This window comes from Aspergillus ibericus (assembly GCF_003184845.1).
Source record: "Aspergillus ibericus CBS 121593 unplaced genomic scaffold BO80scaffold_13, whole genome shotgun sequence".
NCBI classification, from domain to species: Eukaryota; Fungi; Ascomycota; class Eurotiomycetes; order Eurotiales; family Aspergillaceae; genus Aspergillus; species Aspergillus ibericus.
In genome coordinates, this window is record NW_020292111.1 from 231,112 (window position 1) to 248,311 (window position 17,200).

Consider the following 17,200-nt stretch of genomic DNA (forward strand, 5'->3'; position numbering starts at 1 on the left):
GCCAGCCTGGCCGCGCCCGGCCGCTATTCTTTACGAGTTGCTATGGGATCAGGGAGACCAGACCAAGCAACTTGCCTCCACTGTCACTTACAGACCTCTACCAGTAGCGCATCTTCATTATGGTATGATATTCCCCCTACAGCACTGACAATGTTCGGAGACGCTGACTCGAATTGCGCCGTAGCTGGGCCCAATCGTCGGATCCGCCATGCTCCTGGTCGCTACCGCGATCTTTCTCTACTACACGACCTGGACTCTGTTGATGGTATGTCTTAGCGCCGGGCTTCTCTATGTCATAATCGGCCATTAACCTTCTCCTAGCCCTTCGTCGACCCGGGTCACCCTCTCCACGATCTCTTCCCTCCCCGTGTCTGGGCCATCCGCATCCCCGTCTTCCTTACTCTGCTCGGTTCCGCCGTGGTTGGCACGTTCATAGGCATCGTGATGATCAACAGCAACAAGAAGAAGGCAGCTAAGGCCAAGGCGGCCGCGGCAAAGAAGAAGACTTAAGCTTGCTCTGATCGCAGACGTGGCGTTGGGTGGATGGGTTGGGTGTGAACATGGCGACTTGGAACAGGTGGCATCATCTTATTAACAGTGTAACATTACTTTTTCCTTCTTCCCAACAGTTGCCCTTGATTGGGTTGTTCAGTCAGCAGAGCGTTCAATTACACCATCCGCATTCCTCGCAGTCTGCAAGCTTGCCGCGTGGGTAGGTAGGAAGGGGGGGCGACGGGGAGGGTGCGATGACGAGCGCCGACGACATGCCCGGATGCCGCCCAGACCTCAGGCGAAGCGTTCCTGGTTTCCCTTCCTTCTTTACCCTCAATAGCCACCGCGTAATATTTTGGTCACGGCCCGGGTCTCAACCGATGACGATTGAGGGGGACCTTACAGACGATGGCAGTGCTGGCCCTGCAGCCCCGTGACTCCCCTACGGCAACCAGCCACATCTGGCGCCAGGCCAACGGCATTCCAGGCCTGGAACTATGTGATTGGTCTGACTCTATTGGCGGCCAGGCCCTTGGGGGACCCATCCAGGGAAAGGCAAGCCATGAAGAAAGGTCGGGCCCAATTGATTCCGTTTCAGTTCCAGCTGCCCTGGGAGCCTGGGACACATGTCCTGGCGCTGGTGGCTGTTTGGCTGCATTGCCCAGGGCCTTCACGTGATTGCCGTGACCCGTGTTTAGGCGTGGCCGGTTTGCAGTGTTTGTGAAGGTTACCCCTCATGGGGGGCCCGGGCAGAACCAATGGGGAAAGCCGCCCATGGCGTGTGTATTGTTCTCCGCCTTACGGGGTACCGCCCGTACGGTATGGTAAGCGCAGATCATCGGATGCCTCCTAATTCCAGGTCCCAGCCCACCTGCCTGGATGGGGGGCAACAGGCTGGGGATGGGGGTGAACCAGGCAGACGATGGAGAACAGGCCCACGACTAGTCGCCCGTAGTGCTATGTATAATGTAGGAACCTTACCCGTCTGCGTCAGGTTATGACGGTCATGGCTGTCCGTATCCCACTAGTAGCCAATGATCACTCGGGCCCCGTCATGTGGTGGCCCTGGAACCTTAAGGGAAGGAACGACGGGGGGTGGAGGGACGATGGGACTGATAGGAGATAAGTCCGGCGTCGTAGTCAGCCTACCATGGAGATGTCATCCATGCTCCTGACCTGATCCGCTTCCCCTCCCCCTCTCCTTCCCTCCGGTCTTCTTATTCACTTCTTGCTCCTGCACCGTTGCCTACTGCATAATCCTCATACGCGTTTGTTAAACCATTCCTGGCCTTATCTGCCCTGTCTACTGCGACTCGGGCAGCCGGTACAAGCTGTGCTTCCGACCTGTTCTGTGTACAGATCTACCGGCGTATCGACGGGTCACCGCTCCAGATACGCTGTTGTCTCCGTTTCTCCGGCACGGCCGTTGTAGCTGAACCTCTTTTGACTCCCATCCTCCCCAGCATTTCACCCACTGGAAATCGTGGTGAGTCCCTTCTGGCCCATCATCCGTCGTTCGATGACTCATGCTGATAAGCGTTGCTGGATCACAGCAAACACGTTCACGGGATTTCACCGGCAGTGAATCCATACTGCCATTTGCGCGTGTCGTTGCCGGTCGACTACACCTTCAGACCCCCCGTTCTCGGACCTGACCAAGGGTCCTGAGAGCGGTTGCCCTAGCTTAGACCACATTGCCTCCGAGAGGCAATCCCTCCACTTGGATGCCACCGGCAGCCTCGGACGATTTGTTTCGCCAACAGAGCCGGTCCCTAGGTGACAATAACATACTTTCTGAAGATCCCAGTCCAGTGACTTTGGAGCATGATCTCGGTGGAAAAACCAAGAAAAAGGGGAAAACCGGATCCAAGGCGAAGGCTAAAGCCGCTAAAGCAGCCTTGAAATCCCCACCTGACGACCTGTAAGTCTGAACCCTGCACATAACTGATAGGAAGCGCGTCTTCAGATGGTTTTCGACCTGGGTTGACGCGTCATAAACAGGCTAGAAGCATCACCGCCCCTGCAGGCCGAACCGTCATCTTGCCCCAACCCGACACTAGAGCTGCCTCCTGGTGACAACATCGTGTCACCGGTACTCGATGCCCTTGGCACTCTAGGGGACACCCCGGAAAACGACATCGCCTACCGCACCGATAGTTGGACAAAGTCCATTCCCTTTGGGAAAAGCCCGCCGATTGATGTTGTTGATGGCGAATTCGACAGCGGGTCCCCATTTGGTTTTCTCACCAGCCAGGACAAAGGCGGGTTCAGTCATTCCTCTTCGTCCCCTCCTCCCAGGGCAAGGCCCTTGAGTTATGGGCATGGATACGCCAACAGCAGTGTATCTCGACAGCAGTCTGCAGATCGACAAAAGAGCCAATCACTTAGCAGCCCTTTCAACAACCAAGTGCCCCTGCCACATCTGCCACAGGCCCATTTCTATGGAGCGCCTGAGATCGACTTACCTTCGCTTTCTGGTCAGAACGGATCAGCAACGGATGGTAGCTATTCGTTCCGTGCTTTTGACACAATTGTCAGCCCGTCATCCAAAGCCTCGAGGATGGGGAGTAGTGTTATGCTGGCTGGCACGGATGGCGGCTTGGATATCCTTGCCATCGAAGATCGCAAAACGCGTCCTATAGGAAAATTGGCTGGCCTAAATGGCCGCGTCATTGAAGCAAAGTTGCTGAGCAGTTCTTCAACGGATGATCCATTTTTATCATCCAGACCCCATGTCGCCGTCATCGTCCACGGCCCCTCTTCTCAGCCCGATGATGAGGGCCAGGCATCTTCCGATAATTCAGAAGCCAACGAAATTCCTGCTGGCAGACAGTCCGCCGCTGGAGGGCGTACTACTAAAGAGGAGACTAGGTATTACCAGACACGGGTCGAGGTCTATTCACTGAGAACGGGAGAGCACATAACAACGCTTTTGTCGACCCCACCCAGCCCGTGCTTTGGTAACCTACCCGGCCTCCCTGCCTTGGCTCCGTCACCAGCTGGGAACTTAAAGCTATTTGTCAGCGGCAGCTACGTTGTAGTGGCGTCTGGCTCTAGCGGTGAGGTATATATGTATGGCATGAGCAAGTATCAATGTCTAGGGAAGACGTGGACCAGTATCAAGTCGAAGGAATCTCGGCGATACTCTACATCCTCGAGCTCCACCGATCCAGATGGATCTCAGTCTGATTCTCCTCATGGATCTCTCAACTCCGATAACCCGATTGTCACGTTGAAGGGGAGATGGCTAGCTATAGTCCCACCGTCGGCCACTTATAGGGCTACTCTCCACGGGACAGTCCCGACATCCTTGTTGCAAGGCAAGGCTTACGGACTCGAGACTCGAAGCCCACCGTCGCGGCCAACAGTAAACTGCGCTACAGACGTCGGCGAGGGCGAAAGCTTCTTCGGCAAGGTAGCCCGGGGTGTCACCCAAGAGCTCATGCGAGGCGCACGCTGGATGGGTGACCAGGGACTACAGGCATGGAACAGCTACTGGAATAAGGAGCAGTCACAGAGCATGCCAGCACGCCGACCTTCTAATCTGATGGACTTTTCTCCACAGGGTTACAATCTCTTCCCCCCCACACATGCCCAAGAAACGCAAGCTGTGTCGGCTACTGAGCCTGATCTGGTATCGATCTTTGACCTGCGGAGGCTTGACGAAGGCGGGGAAGCCAAAAGTGCCTTATTCAACCCGGTGGCCACTTTCCAGGTGCCAAATGGCTGCAGCTTCCTTTCTTTCTCTCCTAACGGCCTCATGCTGTTTACGGCGAGCAAGAAGGGAGATGTTCAGTATGTGTGGGATCTTATGCAGGCCAAATACTGCCGGGCAGGTGCTTTCATGTCTGATGACCCAGCCGCTGCTCAGCCGAGCGTGCGACAGATTGCCCGGTACCCGCGGTTGACTACGTCCCACATCGTTGACGTGGTTTGGTGCCCTCCTTCCGGGGACAAGCTAGCAGTGATCACGGGAAAGCCGACGGTACATGTGTTTGACCTGCCACGAAGCGCCTTCCAATGGCCTCCGTTCCGTCGGTCTCGGCCACAGCCCAAAGCCCACACCCCCGATGTCCCTGCTGAAGAGCTCCCGGATCGGGTGGCGGCCGCAAATCCCCTGTCAGCAGCCTTCAAGATGGTCGGCGGTAAGACGCAGCCAATCCTTGCTGCAGTCAGGAGCCGTACGCCATCCACCGGGACTGCTTTCCCCTCCGTCGGTGGCTTTGCCATACCAGCTGCCGCTGGCGTGAGTGGTAAGGCAGTCGCTGCTGGCCTTAGCAAGTCCATGGGAGCCGCTGCCACCGGCACTGTCAAGACGGTCAACACCTTCCGACACGGTGGCGAGCACCGTCTGCACCTGTCCAATCTCTCCCGGGATCCTGTTGCCTCTCGTGTGACGTGGATCACCCACAAAGGTATGCCGTTCTTGGGCTTGATCGATGGGGGGTATTTCCGTCTGTATAGAGTCAAACGCTCTACCTCCGCCAGCAAGAATCGACAGGTGCAGTCGGTGATTGGGAACAAAGAACTTGAGTTCCGCTTGCCTCCTCAGATGCAGACCCCTTGCGGCTCCATGACCGTGGGTACCTCCGGCCCAGAACCAACCGTGTCTGCAACGTTGGCTCTGCCGTCCTCGAATCTGCGACTGCCGCCGGCATCGAAGCTGAAATGCCAGCCGCTTTCCCAGGCAGAGATTGAGACAAACACACCGTACCAGCCCTTCCATACTGATCAGAGGGTAAACCTCTTCGTGTTTTCCGAGGCGGATGACACCGTGACCTCGGTCCCGACCGGTCAGTGGGCGTTTGGCGGTCCTATGTCGACCACGAAGCTTCATGTCCGTCCTTTCAGTGCCAGCAGTGAAGAGGATGACGATGATATGGTGCATGAACAGCACGCGGGCTTTGGGGCTGAGATGGAGAATCTGATCAGCATGGGAAATAGTACGGGCAATGTGGAAGAGGTGGTTATCACCACGCGCAGGAAGAAGAAGCCATCCTCGGCACTATCCATGGGGGGTGTTGATGATGGCTTCTTCGAGGACGACTGTGAAGTGTTGGACTTTGCGCGGGACCGAGTCTAGTTGCGACATGCACGTATCATGTCGCTGGCGGGGTCTACTGAAACTGAACTAATATGCCATATTTTAGACTTACATTGGTACCGGCGTTGGTGTGTTTGGAATCTACGTGCACTCCTTTCTGCTCTTGCCTCGTGCATCAGGATCGACCGCGTTGCGCGTGCAGGGAGCTCAACGCCATGGCGGGCTCATGGGTTACTGCCACTATTGCATGCACTGCATCGGACCTTGCCATTCGCTTATGCATTGTGTTTTGTGCCTCGCACGACTGTATCTTCAGGCCTGATGTCGTGACTTTTCCGATGTTACATTCTATGTTACATACCCAGTACTGTACTGTGAATCAATAGATGAATTATATGGGAATTGGTCGTAGCGTTCATCTGGTAGACGAGGCATGGTCGACACTGTCAGACCGGGATCTGCAGGGGAACCTTGTCCTGACTTTCGACACAAGCCTTCTGCCATCTCCTCTCGCCATAAATGGATTAGTGTGGAGGTAGTCCCAGTCCAATTCATCCATTGATCCTTGCAATAGTTCGGGCCGAATAGCAATAGATACCTCGCGATCGACATCCTATCTTCCGCATCAGAATCATACGTCAGGTCCGCCTGTCCTGTCTCCTCGGTGGGAACTCTGCTCGGTCGAGCCCGAACCCTCCTCCACCCGTTCATTCCATCTCAGCAGTCAGCACGGAGGATCTGCAGCTCTGATCGACTGGGTCCGAGAGTGAGACAGGCCCGACCCAGGCCCAGCTGTGACCCACTGAGGGGCGTCTTAAGTACTACTATGTATGTAAATATGTTGAGATGTCGGTGGGTATGTCTCATACTATTCTTCCAAGTTGTCCACTGGGTTATGGGGATTGATCAAGATAAGTTGGTAGGGGAGTGGATGTCACGTGGTCCTATCGAGTGAGTTGAGTACATTGGTAGGTAGGTTGGTAGGGAGGTAGGTAGTATTAATGGTATTACGCACCGCATGTCACTAGTTTAGTTATTGGTATTGTTGTGACAAGGTATGGTATGGTATTGAGAAGGGAGTTGAGTGAAGAATATGATAGGATAGATGAATACAGAACCAGAACGGAAGGAAGACGGGTAGTGTTTTAATCCCATGATCAAACTGAAGTATGTAAAGCAAGTAGTAAAGCAAGTAAAGTATGAAGTTAACGCATCGACATAATTATTAACTATTTGGGGTCCCGTGACTTCAATAATCAAATTCCTTCATATTAACACAGTGGTGCCGGAGATTCTGGTATTTGTAGGTAGGGTAGGGTAGGGTAGGGTTCGTTTGGTTTGGCTTGGTTAGCTCATTTACAGAGCCCAAGCAGCCAGAACGAATCCAATGACGCCCGCGGCCGAAACGCCCAGCTTGAGCTGCGTGATGGCAGCGGCGTTTTCGGTCGAGCTGGCGTGGGAGCCTGTCGCGGTGCTGGTGCCACTTCCCGAGGAGCCGGACTTGGAGTTGGAGCCTATTTGGTTGGGGGAGTTAGTATGTTGGGCAGAGTGGGGTGATGGGAAGGAAAGGGGAAGAGGAAGGGGAGGCACGTACTCGATCCAGTGGAAGAGGAGCTGCCACTCTTGGTGGTGCTGGCGTCGTTGGAACTGGCCGTGGTGGCGGACGAACCGGACGAACCAGTGGCGCTGGCCGGGAAGAAGTAGCTGCTGTAGCAGCTGCTCTGGCAGCTCGCGTAGGACTTTTGGTCACTGGGAGAGCCGGAGCCCTGAGGGCAGGCGGCAACGCAGCTGGTGGTGTCGTTGGCCTGAGCGTTGTTGGGGCAGGGGACTTCGTAGCACTGAGCGATGCAGCAGATGTCGGTGTCGGCGCCTGGGTTGGTTAGTTGGGTTTGAGAGGATGATTGTGGTTGGTGGGATGGAGTAGGGATATGCAGGCCGTTGGATTATGCAGACGAAATTGCAATCGACCCAGGATAATGGGAGATGATGTGCACGGGGATAGGGGACAGAAGCAAGTACTTACACTTGGTCGCGCAGGAGGCCTGGGGAGACAAGCTGGCGGTGGTGGTTGCGCTGCTGGAGGTGGAGGAGGCGTCCTGGGCGACAGCCAGAGCCAGCAGGGAGGACAGAGCGAGGGCGCTGTTGAACTTCATTGTGCTGGGGTGGAGATAGAGAGATCAATCGATCAATGAGTCGATGAGGAAACGACAGACAGTAGATGGAGGTGAAGATCCCGCGAGAAGTAGCGAACGAGCGCAAGAGGTGGGACAAACGAAAGACTGTGCTGTGAGGTGAGGAGAGAAGAGAAGAGGAGGAAGAGGAGAGGCGAAGAAAGTGAAAGGCGAGGCGGGCGTAAATAACCAGACAATGAGCCGGGGGTAGCGGCCGGCGTATCAGGCGATGCGCGATTCTCCCGCTGCCATTCATTAGTGGGGTTTCAGCGACTGGACGAGCGTCACACAGGCTAGTCGCGGTCCTGGGGGTCTGACTGGCCCGGAGCTAGTCCGCACACCCTTACTTGAGTGGCAATTCATCACTCAATACCGCGGGAGGAGGCATCTATCTACTATCTTCTACAAGGCCAGGCCCGATCCGGGGGAAATTGCGCAGGAGCCTAAAGAGGGCCCCCCCCCCCACCCCTCCCCCCAGCACAGTCCAGGTTGGAGATCGGGACTGGCAAATTCCTCGCGAGCACTCAGCCCAGAAGTGAGAAGTCGACAGACCCTGAAAATCTGGGGACTGCGCAGGATCGGCTAAAAATAACCCTAGTCAGAAACCAAGCCAGCAACCAAGGCACTACTCAGACACTAAGGGGCCAGGCTACCAGCACTAGTGAACCGTCACTGTCCACCCGTCGGTCTTATCGCTGGATGGGGTCGGGCCAGCGCATCCAACGCGACGGGGCGTGGCCATTGGTGGGCGGATCTGTCAGAAACTGTCATGAGGTCGAACTGGAATGTGGTCGAGAGGAACTGTGAAGATCCTGTGAAGTGGTCAGCACGGGGACAGCCTGTCGACCCCCGAAGAATAGGGGCAATGCATCGACACTGCGCCTGCTTTCTCGGGTTAGCGTGCCTCGGGCGGTTCCGACGTGGGTTGAGCCAATCCCCGACTCGAGGCATCCTCGACTTCTGCTAGAACCATCTATTCCAAGAGCAATGCATTACGTCTCTACCAACGAGGGTTGTGGCTTTTCTTGCCCATCACACGTCTCCAGTGATCTGCCAGTGCTTCAGATGAACACCATTACTGCTGTTAAAGAGCGTGCTGATGTTGTTCATATGCCAACATCATTCATTTACATTCCGTCAAACCGCTCGCAAGGAGTTGCTAACAGGAGAACAAAAACATCAGGGCCAGAGCATGCACATTACAGTGTGGCCTGAAGGAGAGCAGATCGTCTGAACCAAAACCTCTCTGAAACATATCGGTAGCACTTCCAAAGCTCGCAGGATATGACTTACCGGAAGATCCTTACCAAAGCATAAGCAATCATAATGCTTGTTGACTGTCAAAGATTGGAATAGAATAATGACATGAAAGTTCATGATAGATTAGTGTGATATTCCCCATTGCCACCCACTGAGAGCTTTCCCCTTGATAGCTTTTCGCAGCCCTTTCGCAGCAGAGGAAAGTAATGTTTTAAGGTATACTGGGCTATTTTGATACAATGAAGATGCTTAGAATTCTTGAATTATCATTGAGGTGTCTTTTACCACTAATTCTTGACATATCAGTTATTTAGGATATGATACTAGAGGGATACTTGGATTTTGCTTGTATAAATATACGCGGTAGGTACGCCAGTTACATCGGGCTGCGGAAAGGGCAATTGGAGATGAACTGATGGTTTGATGGTTTGATTGGCCGAGACCCACTTCTTCAACGCATCAGAGTGAAGATACGATCTGTACGCGGAGCGAATCATAGGAGATTGTTGGGTTTGGGGCCGTCAGTCAGAGTATCAGCAATGGTACTTAGTTCTATAATCTTTGGTAGATAGTCATCATGTCGTGGCTTGGGAGGTGAACGTGTTCCCGAGACTGTATCAAGACTGTACACAGTATGGATCACCATGACGCACCCCATTTGTCGATTCCGTGATCTTTTATTCACTGCTCCACTCATCCCCGGTACAGGTGCCGAACCAATCACCACCGGTTGGAATATATATCGCTGAATGCCCGCCCCTGTCTCCCATGTACAATTTCATCCATCCTTGCGTTCTGGCTCATAATGTCCTACGAATACGCCTTTCTTCCGCATCCCCAAAGATGAGGATATGATCACGACATCAGCCCAGAAATACAAACAACTGCGTCTCCATGCTCTATCCGTCGCTCCAGCTTCCTTCTCCTCGACGTACGAGATTGAATCCGCCCTCCCGGAGGAAGGTTGGGTCACTCGTCTGACTGCAGGGGGGAAAGAGACCTTTATATGTGCTGCAACATCGATCAATAACCATGCGTCAAGCCCAGAAAGCACATGAATAGGTCAGTTGACGTTATGTGGTCCGCAGAACCGAGAAGATTTTATTTTTGCCTGAAGAATCCGGTCAGAAGACCCCTTCCGAAGACCAGGAGCTCTGGCAGATGCTCAGCTTGTTCACGCTTCCTGATCACCGTGGTCAGGGGCTCGGGAAGAAGCTGTGTCGAGAGGCGCTGGATTACTTAGTCTCGCACCGAGAGGCTGAGAGGGAGGTCTGCGTGCGCTTGATGGTGAAGCCGGAGAACCATGCCACAGTAAGACTGTATCAAGGGCTAGGGTTTGTGGAGGCTGGAAAGTGTACTCTTGCTGAGGCATTTATTGCGACTGGGGATCGGGAGCTGCCTCCGAAGGATATCAGTGGAGAGAAGTACAGTTCGCGGACTGGGTTGATCATGATGCTGGAGATTCGTCGCTGGTGATGGTCCCGTCGTCGTTCCGTCTGCGGCGGAAGGGCAAGGAAAGATGGGAATATTCGGATAAACCGAGTGTTTTTTCACCTTTCAAAAAATACCTTGAACGTACCGCCCTGGTTCAGGAACGAAGGTCGGTTCATCAAATATTGCGAGGCCAAATGCCGCTTCAACGTCCCGGCGGCGGAAGCCCGGGGCACCACCCAGACACACCCCCCTCGAAAGAAGCTCTGCTCAAGACATTCAGTATCCCTACAATCACAGTGCAATCCCAGAGGAATAAACGAAGACCAACCTTGAAGAAAATGATCCACATGGAAGATCTTGACACCTTGCCGAATATTCCACTCTACCGAGCTAGAAGGTAGAAAACGCAAGTCCGACAGGTACATGAATGACTGGGCGCCTCCAATAACAAGCCCGTTCTCTTCGAGCCAGCCCTCAATGTCCCGCGGATCGAACCATGGGTCTTCGTCAGCCACTGATAGTGTACTCCATTCGAGAACGGGGCCTATCAGCGGTTCCTTATAGTGAGTACCTGCGCCGCCCAGCCGATAGACATATGCGGTCTGGTAATCAGCATTGGTCCGTAGTAAGTTGTCAAAGGTTGAGGCCATCGTGTTGGCATCTGAATACAGGAATGAATACTGGAAGACGCGGGCGACTTCGGCCCTGTCGGCTGATGGGCTGGTGAGTAGAAAGTAAGCGCGCTTGATGCAATTAAGATATAGTCTCTGCGAGAAATTTCTCGGGGGCGGGGCTTGTCCTTCGAAGGTCGTAGAGAGATAATCTAAAGCTGGCGCGGGAGTAGGCAGCGGGTCTTCGATAGATACAGCTGGTACAGGCGATTTGGGAGCGCAGGAGGCGCGGATATTGGACGAGATGCCTGGAGACAACGAGGGGGAATCATTGCTTGAGTCGTTCTGGTTAAAATGTCCTCCCCGTAGTAACTCGCTGGCATGTTCGATTTGGGATGCAGATAAGAAGTCGCGGGTGATGGTCTGGAGTTGGTGCGCCAAGTCTGGCTGGCTCTGAATTGTAGCTGGCTCCGTGATGCAGGATATCAAGTCAACAAAAGACTGTCTCATCCGGTGGATGCGGTTTTCCAGATCCGCAATGCGGTTGATGCGCCGAGCAGCTTCCTCCTCTTTCCGGTTTCTATAGGCCTGCTGTGCTTTTCGGACCTGATTACGGCGTCGCTACGACCAGTTAAACATCATGACCACTAGAGAGGGGAAGAAAAATCCAGACATACTTCCACCAGACCTCTTTGCGTGGGGTCGATCGGGGGTCGGCCTCGCTTTCCCGTACGCAATCGGCGAAGGTTATCCTTAACATAATCATCTTTCGTGTTCTCACCCAACCTTCGATCCTGATCACTGAGATCAGTGTCAGGAACAGACGAACTAGAAGAAGACATTGTCGTCGTGACTACGTAGACGGATCAAATGAGGCTGTCGTGTCGAGTTCGATGTAAGATATGGCAGACCGCCACCCGGAGCTTCCCACGTGCCATGCATGGGCCTGGGAATCTGTCCGGTCTTTCGGTGGAAAGTCGGACCGCCCTCTAATTATGTTGCTTGGCTTTCTTTCCCTATGATAATACCTCTCACACAATGAAGCCTTGATGGTGCCACGCATCGAGGCTAGATGCGAGCTGAACCTGCCAGTTTCAAGTTTCAATCGTGCCTGCCTTGGAGGTAAGGACTGGGGTGCAGTCAGTGCCCTTTCGCTTCTTGGCTTTTCGACTTTCTGTGTATAAGAGAGCTCCCTTTCAAAGCCTACGTCGAGATGAAGAATACTATATACATCCAGTCCACCACTTTGCGACACCTCCCCACCAACCCCGAGGCCCAGCTCCACTAGACCTGGACGGAGGGTTCTCATCCATGAAATGAGCCTCCACCCCGCTGGCAGATGGTTTCGGGAGGCACCCAAGTGGTACACCGCTGTCAACAAGCTCGTGCTTGGAAAACCTTCGAAGCAGACGGCGGGATATCGGGTCGACTCCTAGCATTCTAGACTTCGGATCATAGAGTCCCAGTCCAACAGAGTAGTCGAAATGGGGATCCGCGCCGCAGCTCAGAAAACATTCCACCGTCCGAAGAACGCGAAGTCGGGTCCGACGTGACATGCTGACTGGGAGATTGTCCACGAAGTGGCCCCAGATTGTGCATCCTTTATAACAAATGTTAACATTGGGACATTTCGAAATCATGGCATCAATGAGATCACAGAGAAGAAACGGGAAATCGTCGGAATCCCCCCGCTGCTCCCAGTTGGCCTTCTGCATGACGAGAAACTCCGCCCAAGCTGTTCCTGGTCCGCGATCACTGTGGACGGTCGCACCATGGTTCAAGAGCTGCTGCATGACTTGGAGAAGAGTCACACGAGTCGCTGGCTCGATGGTCTGCCACGACTGTGCGACGGAGTTTAGGAAGCGGATCCATACGGTAGTGTCTTTCCCTCCCAGCTTCCAGTCTGGATCAGCCCCCCTATCGAGGAGAAGATGGACCATGTCTGGGTTGGGGACCTCGAAATATCCCACCACTGGCTCTTGTGTGGTGCATGGGAATAAAGCACAAAGCAACAGTGCGCTCAGATACTCCCGTGTCTTTAGTCTGGGTTCGTCGTCGAGTCTTTCGCGGACATAAAGAAGGAGGTCTCTTCTAACGCATATGGCCGTAAAACTACCACCCAGGGCCTGGGTTAGATGACGGATGGGGCCGAATGTATCTGGCTCCAGGAACGAGTTCAGCAGGTTGGCGCCAAACTTGGAATATAGAACTGTAATGACACGCTCCAACTCATCCAACAGGTCCGTCTGAGGACCAGAGCTCTGCGCACCATCTTCGGACTCATGAGCGAAACTGGTGGCATGTTCTACCAGTGTTACAAAAAGCGGGCGAATACTCGTCAGGCTCAGTCCCGGGGGCAGGGATTTGACTTGATGCAGGAATGATGCGCACAGCCAGCGAAGCGAATTGAATGGAGTTGGCAACCGGCTTGAGAACATTTCCCGCATTTCATCTGCTTCGAGAAAGTCCCGCACCGTCCGGTGCAGGAAATCAACGCGGTACAGCTGGAATTCCTCAGGGGCTGGGAACCTGTTATTGGCACTCCTAGGGAGAGGCGTACGCCTACAAGAGCTCTGTAACAAGGCCTCTCGAGCAGTGGAAGGTGCAGAGGTTTGCGTGACAGTTGTTATCTCCAGGAGATCCTGACACCTGGCATTCAAACGCTTGCTCATAACCCGGCATCGAGATCTCAGCTCACTCGCCGTAAGAGGCTTTATTGGTGAAGCAAGAGCGAGCCTGACGGGGTCGTCTTCATCCAGGAAAGAATATGTCAGTAAGCTCAAAGCCCTCTTTGACTGCAAGGCAATGTCGAAGCATTTCGCTGCTTCTACTCTATATGCCGAGTCGACGTTATTGAGCATGTGGCGAAAGTAGTCCTCTAAATCCGTTGGAAGCATCCGAAGTCTTCGTTGCAACTCCGGAAGTCGATCCTCGTTCTCAAGCCCACGTTGCAGGGAGCGTACCACGAGATAGACCCAGAGGAAGACACCATTAGCCTTGCTAACAACCTCGTGGACTAGGTCACACCCGTCGGGGTTTTCTTCGCGGATAAACCTTCGATAGGTGACATGCCCTCCTAGTTTGGTTTGCACATAGAGAAGAATGTCGCTCCTCGTGAGATCTTCCAGGAGTAGATATGGGTAATCCTTCTCGCTAAATGCATATTGAAACACATTCCATGGGCGACTGGATAGACAAAGCTTGACATTTTTATTGCCTTCGACAAGATTGCACAAGAGGTCTATCAGCTCTGCATGATCACCGTGGTACTCATCAAGCCCATCAATAAAGAAACAGAACTTTGACGAGATAGTGTCCTGTCTCGCCAATCGATAACACGCGTCGATCAACTGGGGCCTTGACCATAGGCCGGGAGATGTGCTGTTCGTCCATTTGTCGATATCTCCATGCCACTCCGAGGGAAATACCTCCTCGATAAGGTTGGGATGCTTCTGTAGGACTTCATGCAATATCGATCGGAGCAGACCTTCCTGGGACTTCTGAAGCGTGGTGCCCGCATTCCAAAAGAAAAAACGGGCCGTGATCAACCGATCGTCACCAGCCCAAGAACGTAGTGCGGCACGACTGAGCTTGTGGTTGCAAAGGAACTTCATCAATGTTGACTTCCCTGATCCAGCTTTGCCAGAGACCCAGTATATCCCGCTCCCATCCTTTAGCCACTCATGCAATAGGCACTGAGCCGATGAGCTTGATGACTGTTGTGTACTAAATACCCATTCGAAGGTTTTCGCATGCGATTCTCTAATTTGAGATTGCCTCTCGCGAATGGAGCGGTACGAGAGACTATCTAATAGTCTTGTTTGAATGGCAAGTTTCTCGCTGGCCTTGAGCCATCGAGAAAGGTTTGATATGGTCTCATTGAATTCGCCCGTTTTGGAGTCCTGAAGTCGAAACCACGTTGCGAGACCTTCATTCGCGGCTAAGTGATCTCGCATGCTGGCGACAGCCTCATTGAGGCTATTAAGATGCTTGCGATACATGTCGTTTGTCTCCTTCAGCATCTGGGTATTTGCCGCAGAGACGATCTGTGACTGGCGGTTAATCCCATAGAATTCCTGCAAGGACTTCCATGTGGCAGAGCTTTGATCGCAGAAGATCATCATCAGACACGTGCTCAACTGCTGGCCATAGCTGTCCAGCTTTCTCGCAATCTTATCGATTTCCCCCGACTTTCTCATGCGCCGCAGGGCGATACGGAAGGCCTCCCATTTTCGGTGCAGTGAATAGTCTGCCTTAGCCCGGGCTTGGCCATCGGTCGGCGCATGCAAAGATGTGATATTCTCTGCGGCGGCCGATGTCTTCAGAGGGCGTAAAAGATCATCCAAGTCTTTCGCCAGCTTTTTACATCCCTCGGAGATCTCAAGCAAGAGCTTCTCCCCGCGTGAATATTCATGTCCCGGTAGCGAGGAGGGAAGAAGGCGGGCATTGTCGGCCAGCTCAAGAAGCCGCCCGGCGGCCGATTGTAGTTCAACATCCTCAACAAAAGCCCCTGTGGCCGACTTGTAGATCTCGCGACTCTTCGAAAATAACTTACATCCGACTTCAACAAACTGAACGACGTTCCCCACGAGTGACAAACAGGACAACGGATCCAGAACCATCCTGGCAGGTGTCGGGCAACCTTGCCAAGACCTACCCTGGCGTGCGGTGGACTAGAATTCCCAGGTCTTTGCAAAAAGGTGATCGCTCGATATTTATTCTTCCATGAATCTATGTCAGCGAAGTGTTCGTGGTGGGCTGTGCTCCAGCTGTGCGTGCAAGGCTACGGCCTCCTGCTGGTTGGGTAGAAGGATAGCACTGCCTCCGCAAGGCTGGCCACGGACATGGGGTGCATCTTTCAATCATGATATCTTATCAAACCTCCCAGAGGATGATTGGCTTTCGAAGAGGGCAGTGTTCAGTCATCGCTTCGTGCATACGAGAAAATCAAGTTGCCTCTTCACCCCTGCCAGACCCTGGCCGATCACAGCCCTTTACGAGGTGACGGGGCCATGCCCACCCGCATACATGCGGGGTGAGTGACACGGTGCGACAAGATACTGCCGCGGGTGGCTGTAACCCCTGTGTAATCTCAGCGGACATCACAGGGATGTCCTCAACACGCGGGTTATGCGTGAAGCCATAGGTATGCCAGATGACGATATCTTCGTTTCGGACCGAGTCACGACATTCATTGACCCATGATTTAATTCCCGTGCCCCCAAGGGATTGATTGGTGTAGCCTCCGGCAAAGAAGAGCTGCCGGTCCTTGTATTTGGTCACCCATATAGGGCTCTCGCAGAACTCTGAACGGCGCCAGTGCCAGGATCCAGGGCGAGCGAGAAGCATCTACCAGTCATTAGATACATACAATCAGAAAGGAGTCTCCAATCAAGCGTACCTGGGATCGATGAGGCACAAGCTTGTACCCAATTGGCGTCTGGGACACTGGATTTTTAACATTCTCGTTTAAAATATTGAAGACTCTGCCCTTGGAGATATCATCCTCCACAGTAACTGCCCGATCCATAATATGTTGCTGTGTGATAAACCTGGTGCCAAGGGGGTTCAGATTATCGTCCCATGGGATGAAAACGGAGTCTGTGGACGCAAAATTGTTTTTATGGCCACCAACGGCAGGGTCAATACGCAAGTTGAAAAGATGCTGATGGTATGGTGCCATGACGCCATCTGCAACACAAGTACCCCAGGGTACCTTGGCATCTTCGTTAATCGGCTGAGTGGATAGAATGCCCGTAGCACGGGTTTCGAAAGTGAGTTCGCCAGACTGATCGAAGTACCACATAAAAATATACTCGTGGTTTGTCACGGTGATGATTGTTTGCAAGACGAGCTGACGCTTTCTCACCACTGTTGCCTTTCCGGTTCGGTGGTTCGGGGCAAGCGAAAGGGACTTCAGTACAGCGCTAGTATCCCAAGGACATATTGACGTGGTTAAACATCCCCTTGAATTGCTCATGCCCAATGATCCCATAGGCTTAGCCGGTAGATGGAAGTTCAATCACGAGCAAATCGATTCTGGTGTGGCTCGCTCGCGCAAAGTATATGCGTAGACTGGATCCTAAGAGACAAAGAAGCAGGGTCTCCTGGTTTCTCTGCAAAATAGTTCAGAGCATCCAACTCTTCTTCCTCGGTATTCGCTCTGTACTGGACTGGATGTTGGTTTC

General features: G+C 53.3%; 6 protein-coding genes across 6 annotated transcripts; 3 read left to right on the plus strand and 3 right to left on the minus strand.

The window, feature by feature from the left end:
- Positions 1-47: 47 nt before the first annotated feature.
- On the plus strand, positions 48-874 carry BO80DRAFT_423775 (dolichol phosphate-mannose biosynthesis regulatory protein). Its single transcript, XM_025719128.1, has 3 exons — positions 48-122; positions 185-265; positions 322-874. The coding sequence occupies exons 1-3, from the start codon at positions 120-122 to the stop codon at positions 508-510; spliced, it is 273 nt and encodes a 90-aa protein (XP_025576682.1). The 5' UTR covers positions 48-119; the 3' UTR covers positions 511-874.
- Positions 875-2,216: 1,342 nt separating this feature from the next.
- Positions 2,217-5,575, plus strand: BO80DRAFT_433632 (uncharacterized protein; the record flags this gene model as incomplete). The annotated part of the gene is made up of 2 exons (XM_025720835.1): positions 2,217-2,413; positions 2,494-5,575. 2 exons carry the CDS (start codon positions 2,217-2,219, stop codon positions 5,573-5,575), a joined length of 3,279 nt encoding a protein of 1,092 aa, XP_025576683.1.
- A 1,154-nt stretch (positions 5,576-6,729) lies between these two features.
- On the minus strand, positions 6,730-8,088 carry BO80DRAFT_423778 (uncharacterized protein). The gene is made up of 3 exons (XM_025719129.1): positions 7,560-8,088; positions 7,131-7,406; positions 6,730-7,050 (listed from the first exon to the last, which is right to left on the minus strand). Exons 1-3 carry the CDS (start codon positions 7,687-7,689, stop codon positions 6,893-6,895), a joined length of 564 nt encoding a protein of 187 aa, XP_025576684.1. The 5' UTR covers positions 7,690-8,088; the 3' UTR covers positions 6,730-6,892.
- Positions 8,089-9,818: 1,730 nt separating this feature from the next.
- On the plus strand, positions 9,819-10,443 carry BO80DRAFT_443669 (GNAT family N-acetyltransferase; the record flags this gene model as incomplete). Its single annotated transcript, XM_025721377.1, has 2 exons — positions 9,819-10,003; positions 10,056-10,443. The coding sequence occupies 2 exons, from the start codon at positions 9,819-9,821 to the stop codon at positions 10,441-10,443; spliced, it is 573 nt and encodes a 190-aa protein (XP_025576685.1).
- Positions 10,444-10,480: 37 nt separating this feature from the next.
- BO80DRAFT_33020 (bZIP transcription factor) lies at positions 10,481-12,044 on the minus strand. Its single transcript, XM_025715176.1, has 2 exons — positions 11,690-12,044; positions 10,481-11,633 (listed from the first exon to the last, which is right to left on the minus strand). The coding sequence occupies exons 1-2, from the start codon at positions 11,852-11,854 to the stop codon at positions 10,518-10,520; spliced, it is 1,281 nt and encodes a 426-aa protein (XP_025576686.1). The 5' UTR covers positions 11,855-12,044; the 3' UTR covers positions 10,481-10,517.
- Positions 12,045-15,909: 3,865 nt separating this feature from the next.
- BO80DRAFT_463579 (amine oxidase catalytic domain-containing protein) lies at positions 15,910-16,818 on the minus strand (the record flags this gene model as incomplete). Its single annotated transcript, XM_025722605.1, has 2 exons — positions 15,910-16,361; positions 16,414-16,818. 2 exons carry the CDS (start codon positions 16,816-16,818, stop codon positions 15,960-15,962), a joined length of 807 nt encoding a protein of 268 aa, XP_025576687.1. The 3' UTR covers positions 15,910-15,959.
- Positions 16,819-17,200: the final 382 nt, after the last annotated feature.

Bases quoted from the DNA above. Each gene is read 5' to 3' on its own strand.
- BO80DRAFT_423778 (XM_025719129.1), bottom strand. From the start codon at position 7,689: ATGAAGTTCAACAGCGCCCTCGCTCTGTCCTCCCTGCTGGCTCTGGCT. The intron at 7,407-7,559 runs GTAAGTACTTGC...TAACCAACCCAG, and splicing joins GGCCTCCTGCGCGACCAAGT to GCGCCGACACCGACATCTGC. The intron at 7,051-7,130 runs GTACGTGCCTCC...CCAACCAAATAG, and splicing joins CTCCTCTTCCACTGGATCGA to GCTCCAACTCCAAGTCCGGC.
- BO80DRAFT_33020 (XM_025715176.1), bottom strand. From the start codon at position 11,854: ATGTCTTCTTCTAGTTCGTCTGTTCCTGACACTGATCTCAGTGATCAG. The intron at 11,634-11,689 runs GTATGTCTGGAT...AACTGGTCGTAG, and splicing joins CGCAAAGAGGTCTGGTGGAA to CGACGCCGTAATCAGGTCCG.
- BO80DRAFT_423775 (XM_025719128.1), top strand. The intron at 266-321 runs GTATGTCTTAGC...ACCTTCTCCTAG, and splicing joins CGACCTGGACTCTGTTGATG to CCCTTCGTCGACCCGGGTCA.